The sequence below is a fragment of the Phyllopteryx taeniolatus genome, unplaced genomic scaffold, assembly GCF_024500385.1.
Source record: "Phyllopteryx taeniolatus isolate TA_2022b unplaced genomic scaffold, UOR_Ptae_1.2 contig_34, whole genome shotgun sequence".
Classification (NCBI taxonomy): domain Eukaryota; kingdom Metazoa; phylum Chordata; class Actinopteri; order Syngnathiformes; family Syngnathidae; genus Phyllopteryx; species Phyllopteryx taeniolatus.
In genome coordinates, this window is record NW_026903272.1 from 212,256 (window position 1) to 233,817 (window position 21,562).

The window sequence follows — 21,562 nt, forward strand, 5'->3', positions numbered from 1 at the left end:
GGTGGAGGCCCAGCCGGCAGTGGTGGAGGCCCGGCCAGCAGTAGCAGTGATGGAGGCCCAGCTAGCAGTGGCGGAGGCCCAGCTGGCAGTGGTGGAGGCCCAGCTCGCAGAGGTGGAGGCCCAGCTGGCAGTGGTGGAGGCCCAGCTAGCAGTGGTGGAGGCCCAGCTGGCAGTGGTGGAAGCCCAGCTAGCTAAGGTGGAAGCCCAGCTAGCAGAGGCGGAAGCCCAACCAGCAGAGGCGGAAGCCCAGCTCGCAGAGGTGGAGGCCCAGCCGGCAGTGGTGGAGGCCCAGCCGGCAGTGGTGGAGGCCCAGCCGGCAGTGGTGGAGGCCCAGACGGCAGTGGTGGAGGCCCGGCCAGCAGTAGCAGTGATGGAGGCCCAGCTACCTCTGCGAGCTGGGCCTCCAACACTGCCAGCTGGGCCTCCACCACTGCCAGCTGGGCCTCCACCTCTGCGAGCTGGGCCTCCACCACTGCCAGCTGGGCCTCCACCACTGCTAGCTGGGCCTCCATCACTGCTACTGCTGGCCGGGCCTCCACCACTGCCGGCAGGGCCTCCACCTCTGCGAGCTGGGCTTCCGCCTCTGCTGGTTGGGCTTCCGCCTCTGCTAGCTGGGCCTCCACCTTAGCTAGCTGGGCCTCCACCACTGCTAGCTGGGCCTCCACCACTGCTAGCTGGGCCTCCACCACTGCCAGCTGGGCCTCCACCTCTGCTAGCTGGGCCTCCGCCACTGTTGGCTGGGCCTCCGCCACTGTTGGCTCGGCCTCCACCACTGCTAGCTGGGCCTCCATCACTGCTAGTGCTGGCCGGGCCTCCACCACTGCCGGCTGGGCCTCCACCATTGCCGCTGGGCCTCCACCACTGCATGTTCAGTACCAGCCATTTTTCCTAGTTCACCTTCCCGAGACCTTGTGCACTCTTCCACTCCCATACCCTCTACTCCCAAACCTCAATGGCGGCAGGCTGAGGAAGCGACTGCAGGCCCCGTTCCTGCTCCTCGGCAACTGCGGCAGGCTCCCGTTCCTGCTCCTCGGCAACTGCGGCAGGCTCCCGTTCCTGCTCCTCGGCAGCTGCGCCAGGCTCCTGCTCCGGCGGCGCTCGTCCAGCGGCCGCCACCCGACCCCGCTTCGGCGGCGCTCGTCCAGCGGCCGCCACCCGTCCTTGCTCTGGCGCCGCTCGTCCAGCGGCCGCCACCCGACCCCGCTCCGGTGGCATTCGTCCAGCGGCCGCCACCCAACCCTATTGCCTGGCCCCTGCATTAACATTGGGTTCTGCACCGTGGCCGTCCGCCTGAATGGCCCTGTGAAGACCCTGGTGCTTGGCGTCCTGGATGACCTCCTGAACCGCTCAGCCAAGCACCTCACCTCGGGTGGCCTGGATGGCCACCAGACTAACCTGAGGGGTGGACTCTGTACCCTCCTCCAGGCCCCCTTCCGCCCACCCTGGGTTGGTGACTTTTTGGTTGTTGTTTGGGGAACGTCTGGGATCCGTTCCTTTAGAGGGGGGTACTGTCATGGTCTGTGTTTTGGTTTGGGTTGTGTTTAGTTTTGTTCCATGTTTTCCTGTGTTCCATGTTTGTCGTGTGCTCATTAGGTTGTTGTGTCCACCTGTTCTCGTCTTCTTTGTGTCGACCAATCAGCTCTCTCCAGCCACTCGTGTCTTGTCCAGGTGTTCCTCGTTGTCTCGTCAATTTGTTTGTATTTAGTTCCCTGGTTTCTTTCAGTTCTTGTCGGTTCATTGTCGTTGTCACGTCTTGCCATGTCATAGTCGCCAGTTGTTTTTATCATTGTGATTAAATATTATTTTGAGATTCCCGCACTCCTGCCTTGCCTCCCTGCTTCCCTGCAATTGGGTCCACCATGCTCTTGCCTTGCGTTCCTCGTTTTCGCCCTAACCACGTACGTGACAGAATGAAGATGAGCCGAAGTAAGACAGAATATATGTGCATGAATGAGAGGGGTGGTGGGGGAAGAGTGAGGCTACAGGGAGAAGAGATTGCAAAGGTAGAGGACTTGAAATACTTGGGGTCGACCGTCCAGAGCAATGGGGAGTGTGGTCAGGAAGTGAAGAAACGGGTCCAAGCAGGTTGAAACGGGTGGAGGAAGGTGTCAGGTGTGTTATGTGACAGAAGAGTCTCTGCCAGGATGAAGGGCAAAGTTTATGAAACAGTGGTGAGGCCGGCCATGATGGACGGATTAGAGACCGTGGCACTGAAGAGACAACAGGAAGCAGAGCAAATGAAGATGTTGAGGTTCGCTCTCGGAGTGACTAGGTTGGATAAAATTAGAAATAAGCTCATCAGAGGGACGGCCAAGGTTCGATGTTTTGGAGACAAAGTTAGAGAGAGCAGACTTCGATGGTTTGGACACGTCCAGAGGAGAGAGAGTGAGCATATTGGTAGAAGGGTGATGAGGATGGAGCTGCCAGGCGAGAGAGCGAGAGGAAGACCAAAGAGAAGGTTGATGGATGTCGTGAGGGAAGACATGATGGCAGTTGCCGTTCGAGAGGAGGATGCAGGAGAAAGGCTCTCATGGAAAAGGATGACGCGCTGTGGCGACCCCTAACGGGACAAGCCCAAAGGAAAAGAAGAAGATTGGGTGATACACAAAATAACAAAACAAAACTAATGCAAATTCAATTCAATGGAAACATCCTGACGGAACCTCAAGTGACGGCTGATGCTTTTAACAACTACTTCATTGAATCTGTGTCAGAAATCTCTTCTAAGTTTGCAGTAAAACAAAGGAAGGAATACCCTGCATTGTCTGCAACGCAGTTCTTTACTATTACAAATATTACTGAGACCAAAGTTATCGATTTAATTGATTCACTCAAACCATCTAAGGCAAAGGATGTTTTTGGAATGGACACGAGCATGCTCAAAGATCTAGGTTCAACTCTTGCTCCTCCTATTGCCTCAATCATTAATCTTTCAATTTCATCTGGTCACTTTCCAAAGGCCTGGAAATCTGCTATTGTTACCCCCGTCTTTAAATCCGGTGACTCAACTTCTCTGAATAACTACCGACCTATAAGCATTCTTCCGGCCATTTCCAAAGTTGCAGAAAAATGGGTGTCAGAACAGATTGTCCATTATTTAAACAGCAGTTCCCCCTCTCTCCACGCCATGCAGTTTGGTTTCAGATCCAAGCATTCCACTGAAATGGCTACATGCCTCTTCATTGAGAAAATAAAACCTTCTCTCGACAAGGGTGGAGTTGAAGGGGCGGTGTTCTTGGACCTCAGGAAAGCTTTATTCTTACCAAGCTCTCAAAATTGAACTTCTCTCGCAAAGCTGTGAGCTGGATTGAATCATATCTGCATGACCGAACACAATCTGTATCAGTTAACAACTGCAGATCAGAGTCTCTTAGGCTAACCTCTGGAGTCCCTCAGGGATCAATATTAGGCCCCCTTTTGATTTAGTTTTTTCATGGTCGCCCCAAAGATACTGTTGCTGCTAAACTCACTAATACAATGTCCTGTGTCACAACTTGGTTGCAGGAGTGCTGTCTGCAGCTAAACGTTTCGAAAACTGGAGGCATGTATTTCACTAAAACAAATAGAGTATCACCTGACCCCGACATACTTGCAAATTGTCAGCCAATACAAATATCTTGGGTTAATAATAGATTCACAGCTTTCCTTTAAAGCCCATATTGACAAATTGTGTAAAAATATCAAATTAAACCTCACACATTTTCGTGCAATTGGAAATGAAATGTCAACTGAAACCGCAAAAATGAACTTACATTCAATGATTCTGAGTCACTTTAACTATTGCATAACCAGTTGGTCCCAGGCTGGTCAGAATGCAAAAAAAACCATTGGAAGTTTTGTACAAACAAGAAAATTAAAGTGATGGATAAAAAACCAAGGCACTATCATCACTGTGCAATTTTAAGAAAATACAACTGGGACGGTCTTCACATATTTGCAGATTTCAATTTGATTTCTAAAGTACTGCATGATTTGGCTCCAACTAACACCTATAGCTGCCAACACTAAAAGACAAGTATGTTATGATGTTGTTTTGTTTGTTCTGATCAAATGGTTTGTGGTTTTATTCTCTCTTAATAGTATTTTACGGCTTTTTTACATCATGGCCAGGGGACGACTACAGATGAAAACTAGCCTTCTGGCTAATTCGGGCTTTTTTAACCATGTGTACTTCATGTGTTTTAGGAAATTGCATTGTCCCCTTTCAAATAAACTGAGGAATAATAATAATAACAACATTTAATACAGATGACCATTTCAATGAAATGATATTTTAATCCAGTAAAGTAGTGACGGACTTACTGTGGCGAGGATTCAACACGTTCGGTGCAAATTCAGGACGATTGTGGTTTAAAAAACATTGTACGACAAGACCACTTGGACAAACATTCTCACGAACGCACAAGTTGACATAGTTAAATGTAGTCGCTTAAAGTTGCAAGCATTTGGTTTTGGAGGGTTTCCGATGGATTCAAGACATTTCCATTCTTTCGAATGGGGAAAATGGATTTGATATAGAAGCAAATAGAGGCAACCTCGCTGTTTTGCGCAGTGTATTTTATTAAGGCACACATTCTTTCCAGTCCATTTCAATCAATCATTCGCTTATTTGATAGTGACATCACACTAACATTTGACAAAATGCATGCATTAATTAAACAAATGTTCCACTAGCAAGGTCATTTTATACGCAGGAAAATTAAACTGGCAATCATTTCCAATAATAATACGTTTCGGAGCAATTGGTAAATCACTAATTCCCTTTCTAACGCCCCGTTTTTCATCGCTAAAATCTAAAAATTGAAAAGCGCTGCCTTTGCTGGTGTGGGAAAATGGAATGTACTCTACCATAAAGTGGCAGTAATTAGTCATATTTTATATATCGTAGCTGTCAGGTGGACTCATCTCACCTTGAAAATGATATCAGGAAAAAAATTTAAATACAGCTTGCTTGAGTTTCCTAACAGCGCTTTGTTCAAGTTGGTATGACAAGCCCAATTCCAATGAAGTTGGGACGTTGTGTTAAACATAAATAAAAACAGAATACTATGATTTGCAAATCCTGTTCGACCTATATTTCATTGAATATACTACAAAGACAAAATATTTAATGTTCAAACTGATAAACTTGATTGTTTTTAGCAAATAATCATTAAATAAGCAGGGGCGTCCACGAAAAAGACGTTGCTTGGATGGCAGCATATGTTTCTCTAAAACCTGTATGTGCCCATCCATCCATCCATTTTCTACCGCTTATCCAAGGTCGGGTCGCGGGGGCTGTAGCTTTAGCAGGGACGCCCAGACTTCCCTCTCCCCAGCCAGTTCATCCAGCTCTTTTCCGGGGTGATCCCGAGGCGTTCCCAGTCTAGCCGAAGGACGTAGTCTCTCCAGCGTGTCCTGGGTCGTCCCCGGGGTCTCCTCCCGGTGGGACGTGCCCGGAACACCTCACCAGGGAGGTGTCCGGGAGGCATCCGAATCAGATGCACCAGCCACCTCATCTGGCTCCTCTCGATGTGGAGTCGCAGCGGCTCTTCTCTGAGATCCTCCCGGATGATCGAGCTTCTCACTCTAAGGGAAAGCCCGGACACCCTGCGGAAGAAACTCATTTTGGCCGCTTGTATCCGGGATCTTGTTCTTTCGGTCACGACCCACAGCTCGTGACCATAGGTGAGGTTAGGAACGTAGATCGACCGGTAAATCGAGAGCTTCGCCTTTCGGCTTAGCTCCTTCTTTACTACAACGGATCGATACAAAGTCTGCATCACTGCAGACGCTGCACCGATCCGCCTGTCGATCTCCCGTTCCATTCTTCCCTCACTCGTGAACAAGACCCCAAGATACCTGAACTCCTCCACATGGGGCAGGATCTCATCCCCGACCTGGAGAGGGCACACCACCCTTTCCCGACTGAGGACCACGGCCTCAGATTTGGAGGTGCTGATTCTCATCCCAGCCGCTTCACACTCGGCTGCAAACCGCTCCAGTGAGAGTTGGAGGTCAGGGCTTGATGAAGCCAACAGAACCACATCATCAGCAAAAAGCAGAGATGCAATACTGAGGCCACCAAACGGGACCCCCTCTACGCCGCGGCTGCGCCTAGAAATTCTGTCCATAAAAGTTATGAACAGAATCGGTGACAAAGGGCAGCCTTGGCGGAGTCCAACCCTCACCGGAAACGAGTCCTTCTTACTGCGGGATATGCGGGCCAAACTCTGACTCCGGTCGTACAGGGACTGAACAGCCTGTATCAGGGGGTTCGGTACCCCATACTCCCGAAGCACCCCCCACAGGACACCCCGAGGGACACGGTCGAACGCCTTCTCCAAGTCCACAAAACACATGTAGACTGGTTGGGCGAACTCTCATGCACCCTCGAGGACCCTGCCGAGGGTCGAAAACCACACTGCTCCTCCTGAATCTGAGATTCAACTTCCCGATGGACCCTCCTCTCCAGCACCCCTGAATAGGCCTTACCAGTGTGATCCCCCTGTAGGCGCTCTCCCCGAAGGTGCACCCATGCGGCCCGGCCGGGCACAGCCCGAAAGGGTAACGTGGGTCCCCTTTCTCATGGTCTCACCACGTGTGGGAAGGGCCATAGGGGTCGGGGGCAGTGCGAGCAGGGCGGTGGCCGAAGGCGGGGACCTTGGCGATCCGATCCCCGGCTACAGAAGCTGGCTCTAGGGACGTGGAATGTCACCTCTCTGGAAGGGAAGGAGCCCGAGCTGGTGTGTGAGGTCGAGAAGTTCCGACTAGATATAGTCCGACGCGCCTCTACGCACAGCTTGGGCTCTGGTACCAGTCCTCTCGAGAGGGGTTGGGCTCTCTTCCACTCTGGAGTTGCCCACGGTGAGAGGCGCCAAGCAGGTGTGGGTATACTTATTGCCCCCCGGCTTGGCGCCTGTACGTTGGGGTTCACCCCGGTGGACGAGAGGGTAGCCTCCCTCCACCTTCGGGTAGGGGGGACGGGTCCTGGGATATGTACATTTCGAGCATTAATGGTGCCTTCACAGATGTGTACCATCACAGCTGCTGGCTTTTAAACTTTGCATCCATAACAGTCCGGATGGTTCTTCACGAAGTCCACAATTTCCAAAAACAATTTGAAATGTTGACTCGTCGGACCACAGAACATTTTTCCTCTTTGCTTCAGTCCATCTGAGATGAGCTCGGGCTCAGAGAAGCCGGCAGCGTTTCTGGGTGTTGTTGATAAATGGTTTTTGCTTTGCATAGTAGAGTTTCAAGTTATACTTACAGATGTAGTGCCGAACTGTAGTTACTGACATTGGTTTTCTGAAGTGTTCCTGAGCCCACGTGGGGATATCCTTTACACATTGATGGCGGTTTTTGATGCAGTGCCGCCTGAGGGATCGAAGGTCACGGGCATTCAATGTCGGTTTTCGGCCTTGCCGCTTACATGCAGTGATTTCTCCAGATTCTCTGAACCTTTTGATGACATTATAGACCGCAGATGATGAAATCCCGAAATTCCTTGCAATTGTACATTGAGGAACATTGTCCTTAAACTGTTGGACTAGTTTCTCACGCACTTGTTCACAAAGAGGTGAACGTCGCCCCATCTTTGCTTGTGAATGACTGAGCAATTCAGGGAAGCTCCTTTTCTACCCAATCATGGCCCCCACCTGTTCCCAATTAGCCTGTCCACCTGTGGGATGTTCCAATCAGGTGTTTCATGAGCATTCCTCAACTTTCTCAGTCTTTTTTGCCACCCGTCTCATCTTTTTTGGAACGTGTTGCAGCCATAAAATTCTAAGTGAATACATTTTATCAGTTTGAACATTAAATATCTTGTCTTTGTCGTGTATTCAATTAAATATAAGTTGAACATGATTTGCAAATCCTTGGATTCTGTTTTTATTTCTGTTTAACACAACGTCCCAACTTCATTGGAATTGGGTTTGTATGTATTGAATTGCTGACATATATCATTGCATCACATGAACAACAGCTAGTACCCCAAAATTATGTTCAATCACTAATTTAATGTGCTGCAAAATTGCAAATTTATTACGGTGTCATCATGAAAATCATACAAACACAGCGGGGGAGCACCACATCCTTGCAAGCCTCAAGCATGAAAGCAAGAAACGTGGCTTAATCTCCCAAAAGTGAAAACATTTGATCAGGCGCAGTTTCAGGACATTAACTGACGTTCGGCCGGGAGACCCTCGTCATGGGTCATCCGACGTTATGACAGCCAGCCAAAGCCCACGTCTGTCACACAATGCCGCCTACAGAAACGTCTTTGTGATCTATACATACATTTGATCTTTTCACACATATAGACGTATACTATACGTTATGTGGTGCAACCAATTCAAAATTGAGCTGACGTATGAGGAAACGAATCTGCAAGAATTACTTTATGTGGGATGACCCGTTTGCCTTTCTTTCCTCAAGGAGGCATTTCAACGGTCGATTTTTTTAAACAAGCGTTCCAACAGATTTCACTTTCACTATTTTCAGTCATGAATATCCCAAAACGTCATCCATACTTTCAATACGGGCAAAAATTACACCATGGAAAACATGAGTTCAATGAGGAAATGTAATCGGCTCCTGCTCGTTATGTGTCAAACCGTGACAGACTGGCGTGTCCAAAATGTGGGCGGGCCAAAATCTGTCGGAAAATCAAATATTGCATCAGAAAACGATTCTATGACTACTGAGTCTATACTGGTGGACATCATTTATGAGCCCAGAACACTGGAATAAGTGCCCATGTTCTCACCTTTAACGAGTCCCTTGAAAGTATTTTGGCATCAGTGCTAATCCTAAACATTTGGCCGCGGGAGGCGTTTAGAAAATATATAGACAAGAAGAAGATAAAATAAAAGCTGGTACACAGACTGTAGATTTTTGTACGTTTTTTTTTTTAAACATTTACATTCACGATTCTAGATCACTGCTATTCTCACCAGCACACTTGTGTGTCTTGACCTGACGCGTATAAGAAAATCTTTGGCCACAAACTGAGCAGGAAAAAGGTTTCTCATCAGTGTGCGTTCTTGTGTGTTTTGTTAAACTTCTCTTTTCAGAAAATCTTTGGCCACAATCTGTGCAAGAAAAAGGTTTCTCACCAGTGTGGGTTATTGTGTGTTTTTTTAAGTTTCCCTTCCGAATGAATCTTCGACCACAAACCGAGCAGGAAAAAGGTTTATCGCCAGTGTGTGTTCTTGTGTGTTTTTTTAAGTTTTCCTTCACAGAGAACCTTAGACCACAAAATGAGCAGGAAAAAGGTTTCTCACCAGTGTGCGTTCTTGTGTGTTTTGTTAAACTTCCCTTGACAGAGAATCTTTGGCCACAAACTGAGCAGGAAAAAGGTTTTTCACCAGTGTGGGTTCTTGTGTGTGTTTTTAAGTTTCCCTTTTCAGAGAATCTTTGACCACAAACTGTGCAGGAAAAAGGTTTCTCACCAGTGTGCGTTCTTGTGTGTTTTGTTAAACTTCCCTTTTCAGAAAATCTCTGGCCACAATCAGAGCAAGGAAAAGGTTTCTCACCAGTGTGGGTTCTTGTGTGTATTTTTAAGTTTTCCTTCACAGAGAATCTTAGACCGCAAAATGAGCAGGAAAAAGGTTTCTCACCAGTGTGGGTTCTTGTGTGTTTTTTTAAGTTTCCCTTCTGAGTGAATCTTCGACCACAATCTGAGCAGGAAAAAGGTTTCTCACCAGTGTGTGTTCTTGTGTGTTTTTTTAAGTGTCCCTTCTGAGTGAATCTTCGGCCACAAACTGAGCAGGAAAAAGGCTGCTCACCAGTGTGCGTTCTTGTGTGTTTTGTCAAACTTCCCTTTTCAGAAAATCTTTGGCCACAATCTGAGCAAGAAAATGGTTTCTCACCAGTGTGGGTTCTTGTGTGTATTTTTAACTTCTCCTTCTGAGTAAATCTTCGACCACAAACCGAGCAGGGAAAAGGTTTCTCACCAGTGTGTGTTCTTGTGTGTTTTTTGAAGTTTTCCTTCACGGAGAATCTTAGACCACAATCTGAGCAAGAAAAAGTTTTCTCACAAGTGTGTGTTCTTGTGTGTTTTTTTAAGTTTTCCTTCACGGAGAATCTTAGACCACAATCTGAGCAAGAAAAAGGTTTCTCACCAGTGTGGGTTCTTGTGTGCATTTTTAAGTTTCCCTTCTGAGTGAATCTTTGACCACAAACTGTGCAGGAAAACGGTTTCTCACCAGTGTGGGTTATTGTGTGTTTTTTTAAGTTTCCCCTTTCAGAGAATCTTTGACCACAAACTGTGCAGGAAAATGGTTTCTCACCAGTGTGGGTTCTTGTGTGTAATTTTAAGCTTTCCTTCACAGAGAATCTTTGACCACAAACTGAACATGCAAAAGGTTTTTCACGAGTGTGTGTTCTCACGTGCTGTTTCAAACGGCTTTTATAAGCAAATGTTTTCCCACAATGAGAACATTTCCATCGTTTGTTGTCAGCGTGACATGTCATATCACCTTCATACTGTTTATCATCATCATCATCATCAGTGTGGGGAGGATGTGACGTCATGTCGTCACAATCTGACAGTGCCGCTAAGAGTCCGTCTGCTGGTGATCCTCCACAGTGGTCTCCGTCACCTTCTGTCTTCATGTGTTGACTTGAGCTGCTGCTTGGTGGCTCCGCCCCTCTGCTCTCCTCACTTTGACCTTCAGCTTCACTCTTCAAAGGGACACCAGTCGATGGAAACTTGGTGATGTCCTCCTCCACTTCCTGTTTGATGTGGGGTCGAGCATCTCCCTCCCCTTTTTTAATCAAAATGGGCTCCTCTTCCTCTTTGATGTGGTGGACCTCTTTGTCCTCCACTTCCTCTTTAATGTGAGGGGGCTCTGGCTCCTGCCGCTCAGTACGAAGATCTTCAGTGATGTCTGCAAGACACAAGAAGACAAACACACATGGTTTGGTGAATCTTTTCTAATATTAAGACTTTAATGTTGTGTTATGGTTTAGATTTATATTTAAGGTTAATGTTGAAAGTCAGTTGAGTTTTATATATTGGAAGTAATAAAATTCAGCAGGTCAACAACTACTATAAAATATGAAAAACTGTAAAATAATAAAGTTAATCAAAAGTATCACTAAATGTAATACAGTGCACCCTTGCACACTCCCGGTTTGGCATTTGCAAATTTTTCTGGAACTTTTTTTTTGTTATGTAACAGTGGCCTCTTGTAAAAATAATTTCAGCAGCAGTGAAGTAAACACAAAAATATACAGTTACAAATAATTTTACAAAGCCTCCCTGCATTCATCCCAACGTTGCCGTTTACAAAGTTTGTGAAGGATACTGTACATGATTGCGGCACCTGTTTTCAGCCTTGTGCTTTTATGGAATGTCTTATTTTGTAACTGTAACTATATCACATTATACAGTTTGCTTTGTTTGCATTTGCTTTTATTTAGCTTGCAATCAGTCCCTCTTTGAATAATTTCAAGTGACATAATACTCACAACTTGTTACGTTTTATTTCAGCTTTGATGTTTCATTTATCCGATGCCATGTCTTGGCACTATAATCGCTACTCTCACATACAACATGTCGTGACAGTTTCACTGACAGAATCACACACGAGAAATGCCAGGTTAAGTGATATTTTAAGCAAGTTACTCGAGTAGTTTTCCACGTCGACGAAAACATGATACATCAGTGAAATTAACACGGTTTCTTGCTGTGACCTCTTTGTTCTGGTCAGAACCAGAGCCGCAGCATTCTGAATGAGCTGCAGATGTTTCATGCTCTTTTGGGGGAGTCCAGTCAGAAGACCATTACAATAGTCAAGTCGACTGGAGATAAAAGCATGGATAAGCTTCTCCTGGCGCCTCATGTACAAAAGATTGCGTATGCACAAAAACGTGGCCTACGTTTCATGCCCGGCAACATTTGATTTCGACAATGTAACAGAAGCAAGGACTCAGAATTCCTTTGTTGACCAGTGTATTTCATCAATCACTGATATTTGTGAGGACACCTATTAATTGATCAAGGCAATCATTTATGCCGCCTATTGCCCTCGCGATCTCTTTTTGTGACTCCAGCACATGCACTGAAAAGAAAAAAAAAAAGTCGTTTGAATTGACTTCATTTGAACATGTACATGTGCCCATGTTCAAATGAATTCCTAACCTATTATTTGTTATAACGTCAACGAGTGTCTCATTGTTGTGTCGTTCAACATTGACTCGTTCTAGCGAACAAATCGTTTGCGTGAACGTACTGAACGGAATCACTGGATGAACATTTGTTCCATATCATTTTTCAGTTTAGCTAGGCCGCGCGTTTGTGCCAGCCCACCTCGGAGGGAGGTCTGTCTCCTTCCTTGGTGTGAGCGTGTTGGTTAAAATAACCCTGACATGAACCTTCCCGGGAGTGGCCGGCGGACCAGAATTCCCCAAAGAGCGCAGCGACGACTCATTCGAGAGGTCACAAAAGACCCCACAACAACATCCAAAGAACTGCAGGCCTCACTTGACTCCACCATAAGAAAGAGAAAGCATGGCAGAGTTCCAAGACGAAAACCACTGCTGAGGAAAAAGAACACCAAGGCTCGTCTCAATTTTGCCAGAAGTCATCTTGATTATAGCCAAGACTTTTGGGAAAATACAATAGTTGAACTTTTTGGAAGGTGTGTGTACCTTACCTTAAAAAATCTTACTGACATTACCACATTACTGGTAACCTTTTATTGCTCAGTGACTGTGTTTTTTTTTTTTAATGTCTTTATGTCTCAAAAGTATTCTCTGTCAATCGAATGTCTGTTGTCGTACTAGAGCGGCTCCAACTACCGGAGACAAATTCCTGGTGTGATTTGGACATACTTGGCAAATAAAGATGATTCTGATTCTGAAAAAGAAGCTCATAGTGCTGTTTTGCTACTTCAGGACCTGAAAGACTTGCTGTGATAAATGGAACCAATAATTCTGCTGCCCCCCCCAAAAAAATCCTGAAGGGGAATGTCCGGCCATCTGTTCGTGACCTCAAGCTGAAATGAACTTGGGTTCTGCAGCAGGAAAATGATCCAAAAGACACCAGCAAGTCCACCTCTGAATAGCCGGTGAGGCCATGGAGAAAGCGCCACATCTGTGCAGTTGCTAACTAGCCGCTAGCTGTCGTCACAGACACGCTGCGACCTCCTGATTGGCTCAAACATGGAGGGTTTGACGCCAAGTCTACTCCTGTCTTTATAAATCCTCCTCCTGCTGGTATTCCAAATTGTAGCTCCACGTTCAGAGTAAGCGCTCAATAAAAACTTTTTTTGTGACAATTAATGGTTTCCACTTTGTTGTAAATGGCATGTCCGTATTACAAAACATGAACAATCCAAATATGAATTTTAACTGACCGTCAGAAACTCATTGCACTCTTGACCTTAAAAGTTTTTTTTTTTAGCTAAATAAAAGTTTTTAAAAAAGCAATTCTTAAAGATTAAATGCAAATGATTCTTTGGCATACCACTAGAGGAGCCCACGTACCACACCACACTGAGAACTGAGAACCACTGCCACGAACCAGTTCTTAGGTTTCGGGGGCAATCGCTTTTCCACACAGGGCCATGTTGGTTTGGATTTTTTTCCTCCCTTAATGATATAAAACTTGATTTCAAAACTGCATTTTGTGTTGACTTGTGTTCTCTTTGCCTCATATTTAAATGTGTTTAATGACGGAAAACATTTATGTGCGACAAATATGCCCCCAAAAATTTAAAACCCAGGAAGGGGGCAAACACTTTTCTCACCACTGAAGGTCAAATGCATTCTCCAAATTGTCCTCGGGTGTGAATGCGATTATGGGATGGGCGTTTGTCTATATGTTAACCTGTGACTGGCTGGCGACCAGTCCAGGGTGTGCCCCACCTCTTGCCACAAGTCAGCTGGGTTAGGCGCCATCGCTAAAAGGATAAGCGCTATCGAAAATGTATTAATGAATGGCTGGTTTGTATGCTCATGAAACCTCAACAAATGAACCTTTTTAAAGAAACAATAGGATGGAAGTCGTCTAGGTTTCATTTATGAATATTCCATTGAAATACGAGCACGGGATGAGTTTTCACACCAGATTAGTAGTTCGTAAGTCAACAAGCGAGAGTAAGAAAAGGACAAACCTGCTGTGTGGAACCCAACGCGAGGCTGCATGCGAACAGCGTCCGCAAGTTGACGTCGCGGCTCGTCCTCCTCTTTCGTTCCAGAAAGTTCCTTCTCGGACTTGGCCGTCGTTCTCGCACACATTTTCCCCCCCCCACGCGATAATCACAACACCTTCACAGGCGATCTCCAATTTGCGATGCGTTGCCGACGAACGCGCGCGTCGCTTCGCTAGCGGCTAGCGAGCTAAGCTAAGCTAAGCTAAGCTAAGCTAAGCTAACTAGGCCGAGGAGCTTCAACGTGCACCACCACCACCAAGAAGAGTTTATTTCAATGATGTTTTATTTCCTGAAAGTAGTGACGGACGAACGGTGTCGAGGTTTCGAGCCGCTCGCAACTCATTCGGGAAGAATTAATTCGCGGAGCGAATCGGTGCTTCGGAGCTTCTGGCGTCCGACCGAATGTCACGTGACCGTTGCCGTTTGAAGCTTGCCACGTCACCACGTGTCTCGAGAGCTCCAACCGGATTGGTTGCTGTCATGTGACGAGGAGCCGCCCGGAGAAATGGTTCATTTTGGAATGAAAACTTGTCAGTGCATCTGTGTGCCCTTTTGTTTCTGTTCACAAGTCATCGCTATATCATCAAGATGCACTCGTGACCAACATATTTACTTGGTGGAATCCAGCTTTTTAACTTCGCCTGTTCAAATTCACACAGGACGATAATAAATCAATAATATAGCGACCAACATCGTATTTCGTCGTCGCAAAGCAACAAATAATTTCATTTTATTTCTCTCAATGTCTTATTTTTGCTTGCAATTCAATAAATATCGTATGACTTTTGTATACTAAAGTTACGCAAAATACTATTTTCCCAACTGCGCTCCGCCCGTTGCTCGCCCAAATGCCGCATTTCTGTGTCGTCATTTCCTTCTACCTCATTTTTAGCGCGCCACCGATGGGGCCGGCGAGGGAAATGAATACGATGGAAACTCAATGTAAAAAAATACAATATAGAAAAATACAGCAAGATGTGTGGTGCTCATTGAGTTAGGTCGAGTTTTTTTTTTTTTTGTGATAATTGTGCAGAGTTCTCTCGCAATGAGAGCAGTTTGAATGACTTATAGAACAATAGTCCGGTCCAATGACCATTGTGCAAAGGGTGCCGAGACTTCAAGAAATGTATGCAGTTTAAAGTAGTGACTAGTCGTGCAATAATCTGGGACAATGTAGATTGTGCAAATGGTGCAGATGCTCCTCAGTCGATTGTGCAGATGGTGCAGATGCTGCACCATCAGGCATACGAGTGGCCAGTATTGGTCAACAACAGATATGTAAAGAGTGCAGCGTGTCGAGACGACTGCAGTGAGTGCACGCGTAATCTACAATTGGCCCCACAGAAATGTGACAACAAACTCAAGACAAATGGCAGCATGTTGCAATGGAATTGTAAGTTCGCTGTTTAAGAGGTTAATGGCAAGAGGGAAGAAGCTGTTGGAATGTTTGCTAGTTTTAGTTTGCATTGTTCGGTAGCGCCTAGCTGAGGGAAGGAGCTGGGAGAGCTGGTGACCGGGATGTAGAGGATCCAAGAAAAAAAATTGTTGCTCTGTTGTGTTTTATTGTGTAACTGGTCTGGGTGTGAACATGGGTGTTTATTGTAGGAAGTATAAAATGTAAATCAGGTAACGGTGTCGGAGTGGGATGCAGGAAAGCTCCCAGCGGGGTGCCCGTTGATCCGGCAGGGAACAGATGTCGGAGAAGACAATGGCTGCGCGGGGTTGCTGTCAACATGAGAAGCAAGAATGTGGAGACCGCGTCTGGAGCCAGCGGCAAATGGCCATCATCCTGCAGAGCAATGATGATGTCGGTGGACCAATCAGACGACAGCGATTCCATACTTCCTCTTTTAAACATTGTATAAGTCGGGGGCAGGAACAGATAGCTTTGTTCAGTCTGCGCTGTCTCTGCTGAGGCTAGGATAAGCGTAGCTGCTGACCCAGAGCTCTGTAAAATGTATAGACTCCTCTGTCAGGAATAAAGTGGTTGGCTTTTAAGACGTCGTTATAATTGTAGTTCTTCCAAACCGAAAATGAACAGGCATGGAACCTCAAGAGTAATGGGTGATTTTAAAATTCAGGTTCTCTCAAATGGTGACCCCGACGTGATCCTGTCACGGATGTCAGGGTAACGAGGTTCTTGACAGACCCGGATAATAGATGTCCTGGGAAAAAGTAGGGTAATGCGGTGCCTACTTGTCCCGTCGTAGACTGACTTGAAATCGGACGCGGTTTGATATTGTGATGTTTTGGTAGACGTTGGGGATTTTGGGACCCCCAAAACCGATTTAGAATAAGATGAGTGTGCCACCAAAACCCTGGGGTGCGAATTGGACCGTCAAGTGTAGAAGTAATGAATGCGATATGTATCGGAGTGATTACCAGAAGTCATTGGAGGATATGTGGATTGAAATAGAAGGTCAGTTGTTAGCTGGCATTGGAAGAAACAAGCAGGATTTAGAAGTGTGTGGGCAAAGTGGGGAAAAAAAGGAAAAGTTGGACACTGCAGGGTGGATGGAGAAAGGAGATTTGAATAAGAAAATGGATAAGAATGAAAAATTGAGGAGAAAGGTTCATGAGATTTGTGCGGTGTCCACTGCCATGGCAGCTGTTCGGCGAAAAAGCGCGTCAAATCGCCCCACTAAATCCAATTACGGACCTCCCCAAAAGCGCCCCCCTCTGTAACTTCCCTTTATCCGGCTTTCCCGGTGGAGGGAGCCGCTCAAATGACAGACCAGGACACCGGGGAAGTAAAACTCCCATCAATTCTGCACGAGCCCGCATTCAAAAAGGTGGGTTAATATACCAAGAATTGTCTTTAAAAGATTTTGAGTTTTTACAGAAACGGCTGCCCGGACTGGCTGCTGGCGGTGAAATGTGGATCCAGGCGCTGAAAAAGTTGACGGACAGCATGAGCCTGGCGTGCGGTGACGGAGTGAGATTGGTTCGCGCCTGTCGCATTTCGGTTCATTTATCGGATGATATTTTGACACGGTCTGGTCTGAATAATGTCAAACCTGAAATTTGATTTGCCCCTTTTGGTCCTCCAGTGTTTGCGGTCATCCAATCCATGACATGTTCCCGCCCACCTAGCCGACGGTGACGAAGTTCGGACTTCAAACCTACCATGGATCCCAGTTCTCCTTTCGAAAATTGCAGAAGTATTTGGACAGATAAGACAGGGTCACATCCCTCCCGTCTGAGGGAGGCAAATGTTATTTATAGAATTGTTTTGCTTGACACATTGCCAGCTGAAGTTAAGACTGAACTTATTAAAGACCCTGACCTCATGAAAGAGGGAGATAGCTACTTTAATCGTCATGTGTCTCACCATTTGAAACCTTTTGTCGAAAGACGTGTTCTTTCACTGTAGTGCTGGCTAAGCATCCTGCAGGTTTTGTCCTCAGCCTTGCTGCCGACAGCCAACAGACAGACAGACTTCTGTTCCAGGTTCCACCAACCTAAGCTGTGATTGTATAGTGGTTAGTACTCTGCGTTGATTTGTTGCTGCTGTTCAGCTTCTAGTTTGAGTCTAATTCCGTTCTCTTCTTTCCAATCTTTTGGTCGGGGAAGGAGTCTTTTCAAGACAGGAATCAAGATTTGACGGGAAGCCGTCCGGAGGAATATATGTGCATGAATGAGCATATATTCACACTTTATTTGAATAAAATGCAAATGACAGGTTGGATGAACACTCGGTTTACCTGCTACTTCCGATGTGTTTCGAAAAAATGATGAAAATCTTATTGTAATTGAACACACACACCTCATTTATGCTTGTTCGAATCGTATTTATTAGTACTCACTCACTAGTCACGATGTGTGACATCATAGTTAAGCAGCTCTGAGTAGCTTGTGATGTTCAAGTTGCCATCTGTCCAGGGTGAGACACTTTCCAGTCTGCCTGCTCGATGCTCTCTTTGACTACTTTGGTCTGTCTTAGTAGTGTTGGTGTTCATTTTGCTGAAGTACAGTATGTCCGTGAAGGAATTTCAAATGTGTTTCCCAACCTTTTAGCTCTCGATTGTGCTATCAGGAACAAAACCTGGATGAAATGTCTCACAAATGGATGGTTGGCCTCGGCTTGCTTCTTGCTTGTGGGTGATTGTGGCTTTTCATATTACTTATATTTCACGACTTGTCGACGGCGGGCGGCAAACAGTTTATTGCAGTTTGATACTCTCATGTTCCCAAACTTAATCGAGTCACGCTGAACAATTTATCATTAAAAGTGATAAAAAAAAATAATAATAAATAAAATAATAATTTAAAAAACACACATTCGTCCATCTCAAGTCTGCCGTACGGAAATCCAATCTAATCTAATCTAATCCTAGGAATATGAATCGATACATCGATATTAAGAATGGATCATTGCACCCTGAATAATAATTATAATAATGATTTGTTGTGACACTCATATAGTTAACTCGGGTGCTGTCCATTTCTTTTGATCATCCTTCAAATGGTTCTACTCCTTCATTGGAGTCCAGCTGTGTTTGATTATTTTGATTGGACTTGATTAGGAAAGCCACATCTCTGTCTATATAAGACCTTACAGCTCACAGTGCATGTCAGAGCAAATGAGAATCACGAGGTCAAAGGAACTGCCTGAAGAGCTCAGAGACAGAATTGTGGCAAGGCACAGATCTGGCCAAGGTTACAAAAAAAAAATTCTGCTGCACTTAAGATTCCTAAGAGCACAGTGGCCTCCATAATCCTGAAGACGTTTGGGACGATCAGAACCCTTCCTCGACCTGGCCGTCCAGCCATACTGAGCAATTGGGGTAGAAGAGCCTTGGTGAGAGAGGTAAAGAAGAACGCATAGATCACTGTGGCTGAGCTCCAGAGCTGCAGTCGGGAGATGGGAGAAAGTTCTAGAAAGTCAACCATCACGGTAGCCCTCCATCTGTTGGGGCTTTATGGCAGAGTGGCCCGACGGAAGCCTCTCCTCAGTGCAAGACGCATGAAAGCCCGCATGGAGTTTGCTAAAAAAAAAAAAAAAAAAAACCCCAGAAGGACTTCAAGATGGTGAGAAATAAGATTCTCTGGTCTGATGAGGCCAAGATAGATTGGGCCGAAGGTTCGCCTTCCAACAAGACAATGACCCTAAGCATCCAGCGAAAATAACGAAGGAGTGGGTTCAGAACAACTCCGTGACTGTTCTTGAATGGGCCAGCCAGAGCCTTGACTCAAACCCAATTGAGCATCTCTAGAGAGACCTGAAAATGGCTTTCTACCGTTCGCCATCCAACCTGACAGAACTGGAGAGGATCTGCAAGTAGGAATGGCAGAGGATCCCCAAATCCATGTGTGAAATCATTCCCAAAAAGACTCATGGCTGTATTCGCTCAAAAGGGTGCTTCTACTAAATACTGAGCAAAGGGTCTGAATACTTAAGGCTGTGTGATATTTCAGTTTTTCTTTTTTAATAAATTTGCAAAAATTTCAACAATTCTGTTGTTTTTTCTGTCAATATGGCGTGCTGTGTATACATTAAAGAGGAAAAAAGGAACTGAAATTATTTTAGCAAATGGCTGCTACATGAAAAAGTGAAAAATGTAAGGGGGTCTGAATACTTTCCGTACCCACTGTATGTCCTTGTACTTGCTTGTACAAGTACTTGAAGTACAAGTCTACTGTATATGTTCACATTTATGTGTAGGATACAGCCAAAATTTATTAAGTACATTCCACAGACCCCTCCTTGAGCCGTCACCTTATCGTGGTGGAGGGGTTTGTGTGTCCCAATGATCCTAGGAGCTAAGTTGTCTGGGGCTTTATGCTCCTGGCAGGGTCACCCATGGCAAACAGGTCCTAGGTGAGGGACCAGACAAAGCATGGCTCAAAGACCCCTTACGAAGAAGACAAATTATGGACTCAGGTTTCCCTTGCGTGGACGCGGGTCACCGGGGCCCCCCTCTGGAGCCAGACCGGGAGTTGGGGCTCGAAGGAGAGCGCCTCGTGGCCGGGCCTGCTACCCATGGGGCCCGGCCGGGCACAGCCCGAAAGGGTAACGTGGGTCCCCCTTCCCATGGGCTAACCACCTGTGGGAGGGGCCATAGGGGTCGGGTGCAGTGCGAGCTGGGCGGTGGCCGAAGGCGGGGACCTTGGCGATCCGATCCCCGGCTACAGAGGGGAGGCGGGGGACATCGAGTCCGAGTGGACCATGCTCCGCGCCTCCATTGCTGAGGCGGCCGACCGGAGCTGTGGGGGTAAGGTGGTCGGTGCCTGTCGTGGCGGCAATCCCCGAACCCAATGGTGAGGGATGCCGTCAAGCTGAAGAAGGAGTCCTATCGGGCCTTTTTGGCCTGTGGGACTCCTGAGGCAGCTGATGGGTACCGGCTGGCCAAGCGGAATGCAGCTTTGGTGGTCGCTGAAGCAAAAACTCGGGCATGGGAGGAGTTCGGTGAGGCCATGGAGAAAGCCCTCCGGACGGCTTCGAGGAAATTCTGGTCCGACGTCTCAGGAGGAAAAAGCAGTGCACCATCAACACTGTGTATAGTGGGGATGGGGCGCTGCTGACCTTAACTCGGGACGTTGTGAACCGGTGGGGAGAATACTTCGAAGACCTCAATTCCACTGACACGCCTTCCCATGAGGGAGCAGAGTCTGGGTTCTCTGAGGCGGGCTCTCCTATCTCTGGGGTTGAGGTCACCGAGGTGGTTAAAAAGCTCCTCGGTGGCGTGGCCCCAGGGGTGGATGAGATTCGCCCGGAGTTCCTCAAGGCTCTGGATGTTGTAGGGCTGTCCCGGTTAACACACCTCTGCAGCATCGCGTGGACATCGGGGACAGTGCCTCTGGATTGGCAGACTGGGGTGGTGGTCCCCCTTTTTAAGAAGGGGGACCGAAGGGTGTGTTCCAACTACAGGGGGATCACACTCCTCAGCCTCCCTGGTAAGGTCTATTCAGGGGTCCTGGAGAGGAGGGTCCATCGGGAAGTTGAATCCCAGATTCAGGAGGAGCAGTGTGGTTTTCGTCCTGGCCGTGGAACAGTGGACCAGCTCTACACCCTTGGCAAGGTCCTCGAGAGTGCATGGGAGTTCGCCCAACGAGTCTACATTTGTTTTGTGGACTTGGGGAAGGCGTTCGACCGTGTCCCTCGGGTGGTCCTGTGGGGGGTACTTCGGGAGTATGGGGTACCGAAACCCCTGATACGGGCTGTTCGGTCCCTGTACGACCGGAGTCAGAGAGTTTGGTCCGCATATCCGGCAGTAAGTCGGACTCGTTTCCGGTGAGGGTTGGACTCCGCCAAGGCTGCCCTTTGTCACCGATTCTGTTCATAACTTTTATGGACAGAATTTCTAGGTGTAGCCGAGGCGTAGAGGGGGTCCGGTTTGGTGGCCTCAGTATTGCATCTCTGCTTTTTGCAGGTGATGTGGTTCTGTTGGCTTCATCGAACCGTGACCCCCAACTCT

At 46.8% G+C, this 21,562-nt stretch overlaps 1 protein-coding gene across 2 annotated transcripts; it reads right to left on the reverse strand.

Annotated features, from left to right (window-relative positions):
* Positions 1-2,411: 2,411 nt before the first annotated feature.
* LOC133473662 (oocyte zinc finger protein XlCOF6-like) lies at positions 2,412-14,585 on the reverse strand. 2 transcript variants are annotated; one of them, XM_061765247.1, is made up of 3 exons: positions 14,106-14,582; positions 10,464-10,874; positions 2,412-2,560 (listed from the first exon to the last, which is right to left on the reverse strand). In XM_061765247.1, the coding sequence occupies exons 1-3, from the start codon at positions 14,227-14,229 to the stop codon at positions 2,529-2,531; spliced, it is 567 nt and encodes a 188-aa protein (XP_061621231.1). In that variant the 5' UTR covers positions 14,230-14,582; the 3' UTR covers positions 2,412-2,528. The 2 variants fall into 2 exon arrangements, with proteins under 2 accessions (XP_061621231.1, XP_061621230.1); XM_061765246.1 differs by lacking the exon at positions 2,412-2,560 and having other exon boundaries at positions 8,907-10,874; positions 14,106-14,585.
* Between the last annotated feature and the right edge of the window lie 6,977 nt (positions 14,586-21,562).

What these genes read in the sequence shown, in the direction of transcription:
- LOC133473662 (XM_061765246.1), bottom strand. Translation starts at nt 14,229, where the DNA reads ATGTGTGCGAGAACGACGGCCAAGTCCGAGAAGGAACTTTCTGGAACG. An exon ending in CGTTGGGTTCCACACAGCAG is followed by an intron (nt 10,875 to 14,105) that starts GTTTGTCCTTTT and finishes TGTGTCTTGCAG; the next exon opens with ACATCACTGAAGATCTTCGT.